The sequence below is a fragment of the Mus pahari genome, chromosome 8 (genome assembly GCF_900095145.1).
Source record: "Mus pahari chromosome 8, PAHARI_EIJ_v1.1, whole genome shotgun sequence".
Taxonomy (NCBI): Eukaryota; Metazoa; Chordata; class Mammalia; order Rodentia; family Muridae; genus Mus; species Mus pahari.
Genome location: NC_034597.1, coordinates 60,950,301 through 60,956,684, shown reverse-complemented (window position 1 = coordinate 60,956,684; position 6,384 = coordinate 60,950,301). Strand labels below are relative to the sequence as shown.

The 6,384-nt window shown below is 51.1% G+C and overlaps 1 protein-coding gene across 3 annotated transcripts in view; it reads left to right on the top strand.

Annotated features, from left to right (window-relative positions):
• The window catches only part of Pdlim2 (PDZ and LIM domain 2), a 12,517-nt gene extending 7,897 nt beyond the window's left edge, over nucleotides 1-4,620 (top strand). For 2 of the 3 annotated variants that reach the window (XM_021203985.1, XM_029541699.1), the window contains 4 exons: nucleotides 693-772; nucleotides 941-1,068; nucleotides 2,568-2,685; nucleotides 4,045-4,620. In XM_021203985.1, the coding sequence (XP_021059644.1) occupies nucleotides 693-772; nucleotides 941-1,068; nucleotides 2,568-2,685; nucleotides 4,045-4,222 (504 nt within the window). In that variant the 3' untranslated portion in view covers nucleotides 4,223-4,620. The remainder of the gene's footprint in view (nucleotides 1-692; nucleotides 773-940; nucleotides 1,069-2,567; nucleotides 2,686-4,044) is intronic. The other variant, XM_029541700.1, reaches the window with a different exon arrangement.
• Nucleotides 4,621-6,384: the final 1,764 nt, after the last annotated feature.

The window sequence follows — 6,384 nt, the reverse complement described above, 5'->3', positions numbered from 1 at the left end:
TCTTACCCACTGAGCCATCTCACCAGCCCTCTCTCTCTCTCTTTTTAAAGATTTATTTATTTATTATATGTAAGTACACTGTAGCTGTCTTCAGACATGGTTGTGAGCCACCATGTGGTTGCTACGATTTGAACTCAGGACCTCTGGAAGAGCAGTCAGTGAGTGCTCTTAACTGCTGAGCTATCTCTCTGGCCCGAAACTCAGTTTTCTTCTTCACTGTTGAGTCTAGAAGCCTGTTTTTCCCGTCTGCACCTAGAGTACACCCTTGACACATTTGTACTTCCATGGCCTTGTTGCAAGATGATTGGCTTCCAGGCTTGCTTGCTTGCTTTTTCTGTGTCTTCTGTGGAATAGGAGGCTGGCCACATTTCTAGACAGATAGCATGATCTAAGTGTGTGGAATATATCTAAAGGGTGTCTGTGTGACGTCCCCACCCGATGTCCTCGTTTTGCTCCTTGTGGGATTCCTAAGTGAAACTTAAAACATCTCTGCATCTGGGCACGGGCGTCACTTCCCTGGTGCCTCCGCTATGAGGGTAGGGCACAGGGTACCTGATGCCAGTGGGTTGTTGGAGGCTAGGCGCCCCCTTGCGTTGATCTTGAGAACAGCATCTTGTAAAGTACACGGAACGAGCTGGCCACCAGGGTGGGGGTGGGTGGACTGACTCCTCCCAACCGCTCTCCTCCCACAGGCCGGCCACAGCAGCCCAAGCGACTCCGCAGTGAGGGTGCTGCTCCATTCCCCAGGACGGCCCTCCAGCCCCAGGTTCAGGTACTAGCAGGTCTTGCAGAGTTGGGGGAGCTCCTGGAGGGCTTGGAAGGGACTGGTGTACTAGAGAGGGATGGGAGTCTCCGCCCCTTAATCCTCTCATATTCGTCTGCACCGGGGTGTGTCCCAACATCATTACAGGGTCCTTATTCTTAGTTGTCTCTCCCACAGCAGTTTGGATCTGGAGGAGGACTCAGAGGTGTTCAAGATGCTGCAGGAGAACCGCCAGGGACGGGCTGCCCCAAGGCAGTCCAGCTCTTTTCGACTCTTACAGGAAGCCTTGGAGGCTGAGGAGAGAGGTGAGACCTCTAGGCTCTGGATGAAGTAAGGCCCCTTGGACTCTCTGGAATGAGGCCAAACAGACTAAGGAAGTAGCTTAAGGGTCCTCAGCAGAACTAGGGATTAGGGGAGCCTATGTCAGGCCCCAGTCAGTAAGAAGCTTACATTCTGGTTGGGGTTGCTGGGTACCCTCAGAAAGTGGTGGGTGGTACCAGTCAGAACCAGGAAAACAAGGGAGTGGTCAAAGCAGGGACTCTAGGCTGGGTCTCCAGGGACAGCTTCTTGGAAAAGGAGGGATTTGATTTGGCCTTGAAACAAGATCCCAGACTCCAACAGCCTTCAGACAGTGGCCTGGCAGGAGCACTATGGAATGTGGAGGCCAGCAACCAGAGCTGGGCTATGTTCACTAGACACTGGCTCAGCCTGGCAGCAGGGGAGGGTGTCAGGGAGAACTAGCTGTGCTGAGGCAGGGGCCTTGGAAGCCAGAACAAAGAACGCTATGCTATGCCACAGACTGTCATGCCAGGCAAGGTAGCTCTGTGAACAATATGGTACAGTCTCCTGCCCAGCTGCCAGCCCGTGTACTCATTGGAAATACACCAGTGTGTTTATCCAGTGGAACAGATTTGTAGAGTATCCCCGACCTCGACCCCCAAGGAGCTCCAATGACTGGAGAGATGGCTCTAAGAAGTTCCCACAGGCGTGCAGACAGCAGTGGGATGCATGCTCTCCCCTCCAGGAAGTCATGAACAATGCCCTTTGTAGCAGCAGACAAGAGCACTGTCTTGTCCACAGAGAGGATGATGCTGGCAGAACAGGGTTTGGAGCTGCAGAATGGCCAGGTCCCCGGCAGCTGGTTACACACCTCTGAGTGTGCAGTGATCACGGGGCTGTTTGTTGGAACATAGGGGGCTTAAGTAAGAAGGTTTCCGAACAAACCTATCCTGACTCTAAGGTCTCTATGGACTAAGGGAGGGGCCACGGGGAGATTGGTAGTGGGTAGGTGGAGGGGGGTGAGAGTACAAATGTAAGGTCACTTCTTGGGTGCCACAGGCTCTCAGTTGAAGCTTGGACAATAGCTGCCCAGTGCTTTTGTGCTTCATCTTGTTGTACTCGCCGGCTCGGATGCAATGATGCATATAAACATCCTTTGAAAGGGCTGAGCAGAGACACTGTGATGGTCTTATGACCTAGTATTATCTGTTCACATCATCATGTCTGGCCCAAGGAGAGACAACACCTGCTTGTCTATGTCAAACACTAGGCACAGACATTCCTAGGTTGCTTTGGAAGAACAGGGTTCTTCATTAGCCTTTGCCAAGGCTCTGCCTCATCTTCTTTACCAAGTGGCATCCCCGCCGGGTACTCTAGAGGCCCACGTAAAAGCGCGCCTTTGACCACAAGAGTGGGCGTGTCCTGGGGAGGAAGGGAGGAATGTCATAAAATGTCATTGAGTACAGCTGGATACCTCTGTGGTAGACAGGCAGCTCTCATGGAGTCTGTCTCCCGCCCCGCCCAGGTGGTACACCTGCCTTTGTGCCCAGCTCACTGAGTCCCCAGGCTTCCTTGCCCACCTCCAGGGCCTTGGCCACCCCACCCAAGCTCCACACTTGTGAGAAGTGCAGCGTCAGCATCTCGTGAGTATTGGGGGTGGGGCTGGGTACTGAGCATACCTGGGGCTTCCAGGCAAAGCTGGACCATCACTCAGGGACCCTAGAAGGCAGCATGGCCAAGTGGCTTCCGGTTCAAAATCAAGGCTTGGCTGCTTCCTGCTCACCTTCCTCTCTGCAAGGGAATGAAAAAAAAAAAAAATGCTAGCACTTTTGGGTTTTCGTACTTGTTCCCCAAGCCTCTGGAAGTCTGTACCCAGATGAATCACCTCCCTCCTCTTAGAAAAACTTGCTCTTTTTTCCCCTATCCTGGGCTCATTTCTCAATGGGTGGCATTATAATGTAGCCCTTCTCTCTGGTTTAAAAAAAAATGCTCGTACTGCTCTCTAATTGCCAACTCTGAAAGTCAGGTGACTTACTCTGGGCAACGCCTTGACCATTCCTGGCTGCTACTTTCTCATTGGCGGGACAGGATAGTGTCCGGTACTCTGACGAATGTAGGTGGAAAGCTGATGTATACTAGTGGCTTTCCCAGGAGCCTGCATCCCTGTCCCTGGAGGGCTCATAAAGCACAGAGCGCACAACTAACCCTGGGTTATCAGTTCTGATTGCACTGCCTTGAAATGCTGATGCTCTACGTTCTGTATCGAGGGTCACTCTCTTGAGAGCCACAGCCCAGGAGACATGAGGAATCTTCGTCAGTGTGTGAGACAGGATCTGCCTCTACACTATATACGCTTGCCTCACTAATGCTGTGAGCATAGGCGTGTGTGAGCTTGCCCGGCTCAGGGTGTAACAGTGTTACTTTTAATTAAACAAACACTTATCAGTATATGTATGAGTATGGATGTAACCATGGCACGCATGTGAAGATCAGAAGACAAAGTTGGGTGGTGATAGCATACGCCTTTAATCCCAGCACTTGGGAGGCAGAGGCAGGCAGATTTCTGAGTTCAAGGCCAGCCTGGTCTACAGAGTGAGTTCCAGGACAGCCAGGGCTACACAGAGAAACCCTGTCTGAAAAACAACAAACAAACAACAAACAAACAAAACAGCTTTGGGGAGTTGGTTTTCTCCTCTTATCATGGGCTCCAAGGATGGTACTCTAATGGTTGCCAGGCTTGTGTGCCAAAGTGTTTTTAGCCAATGAAGCCATCAGACTGGCCCATTAGAGGGCCCAGTCAGGAGTTTGTGCATGTGTCTGTTGATTCTTTGTTGGGGGTTGGTCAAATGAAACTCCTGAGAGAGGCTTTTGGAAGCCAAGTGCCCTGAGGTATATGTGTCTGAGGTTCTGACTGGTGAGGGGAGCAGATTTCCTGGAAATGGTGGCTTCCTCCTGACTGTCCTGCCTCTGTCCTGAAATAAATGGTTCTCCCCTTTCTGCAGGAACCAGGCGGTCCGAATCCAGGAGGGGAGGTACCGACACCCTGGCTGCTACACCTGTGCAGACTGCGGGCTGAACCTGAAGATGCGCGGCCACTTCTGGGTGGGCAACGAGTTGTACTGCGAGAAGCATGCCCGCCAGCGCTATTCCATGCCGGGAACTCTCAGCTCTCGAGCCTGAGCCTCACGGTGCTCGGCCTGTCTGCACTGTCAGACTCTGCAGACATGACCACGCCGAGAGCAAGCAGGGGTGGGGTGATAGCAGGTGACAGATGATCTTACATGAACTAAGGTTGGGGAGTCCCATTTGTCCTTGCTGGGTGAGGCCAAGCGTTGGGACTAATGTCAGGTTGCTAGTGCTAAGAACAGTTCCACTCTCTCTGGCCTTTCTCCTGCAGGCCAGGTTCTGTATTACGGTCTGAAGTGGTTGCCATGTTTGACACGCAAGCATATGGGGTTGGGCATGGATAGAAGCATCTAGAAGGGGAAGGTGGGCCTGAGGTAAATGATATTCATGGTGTGAAGTTTCTAACATATGAACTCTATATACACGTGGATAAAATTAAGTAGTGTCCTTTCTTCCTTCTTTCCCTGTTCCTGGGAGGAAAGTCTTTATTTATAGGTAGCCTCTTTTTCTTCTCCCTTAAGTCCCACCTACTATGCGGCTCATTACAGAGGCCTGTTTGTTCTTTTTGAGACAGTATGTCAGCTACCTCAAACTTAAAATTCTGCCTCTCAGCCTCCTGCATGCTGAGGCTATAGGCATTGCCTCACCACGTTCAGTCACTTGCTTCTTCTTCTCCTCCTCTTCCTCCTCCCCCTTCCTCTTCCTCCTTCTTTTTAAAAGATTTGTTTATTTATATGTATGAATACAATGTTGCTGTCTTCAGCCACTCCAGAAGAGGGCATCAGATCCCATTACAGATGGTTGTGAGCCACCATATGGTTGCTGGGAATTGAACTCTGGACCTCTGGAAGAGCAGCAGTCAGTGCTCTTAACCGCTAAGCCATCTCTCCAGGCCAAGTCACTCACTTCTTTAAGTTAGGGCTCTATGCTTCCTTAACTCTTTTGTAAGGGTGCTCCTTTAAAAAAAAAAAAATGGTTGCTCATGTTTGGAGGGAGGGGTTTCTTCTCTGAAGCTCGGAGAGACACAGAAATGAAGGGCCAGGGAAGAGCTTCCTGGCAAGACAGCCAAACCCTCCATAAACTAAGCTGTGGGCAGAGCTGGACTGGGTCTCGACCCATGCTCAGTTAGATGCTACCAACCTCACTGACCAGCAGTGTACACAGATGAGCAGGGCAGGCAAGAAGGGGGATCCAGCGATGGTGTGTGCATGGGTGGAGGAACTTGATCCCTCAGGCCGCTTGCTCCATTGGGAACAATGATCCATCAACCAAAGATAACCTTGGACCAGAGCTGTAGGATGGCCTTGCTCAGGAAGGATGGTCTACAGATTGAGTTCTAGAACAGCCAGGACTACACAGAGAAACCCTGTCTGAAAAACAAACAGACAAACAAACCATCTTTCGGGAATTGGTTTTCTCCTCCTATCATGGGTTCTGAGGATGGTACTCTAATGGTTGCCAGGCTTGTGTGCCAAAGTGTTTTCAGCCAATGAAGCCATCAGACTGAGACAGCCCCACAGAGTATTCACCCCAAGGTACTACCTACCGCCCACCAAGAGTTGGGTCTCAGCCCGGCTGGTGTGCTCACACTTGCACCCTCTGATTTCATCGACACGAGGGAAATACAACAGGCGTGTGTCTGGTGTTCAGCATCCTGCCCTGGGTGGGGTGTATTTGAACAGAGAGGAGGTAGGGAACGGTAGTCCTTTGCAAACCCTTAATTTTTGGTCTGACTTATCAGCCACTCTTAGGTTCAATTTCAGAAGGTATTTCAGAACATCTTCAGGTGGTGGTGTGTGTTACAGGGCAGGGGACGCATGTGACCCTTACTTTCACCGGGGTAATCAAAGCTAGCTTTGGAGGGTGGGGTCCTGACGGCAGCCTTTGCTACCTGGATTTGGGAAAGTAATCTTGGCAGGGACTGTGTTGCCTTCTTAGACACCTGTGAGTATAATTTATACCTTGATGTAATCATCTTACTTTCTGCCTGGATGCCTGCCTGAAGATGTGTTTGTATTTTTATAGAAAAGATCAAGGCTGGCTGGCTGGGGAGTTGGTCTGAGCCACTGGCTAGAAAACAGGTAGTCTTGCCGGGCGGTGGTGGCGCACGCCTTTAATTCCAGCCCTTGGGAGGCAGAGGCAGGCAGATTTCTGAGTTTGAGGCCAGCCTGGTCTACAAAGTGAGTTCCAGGACAGCCAGGGCTACACAGAGAAAC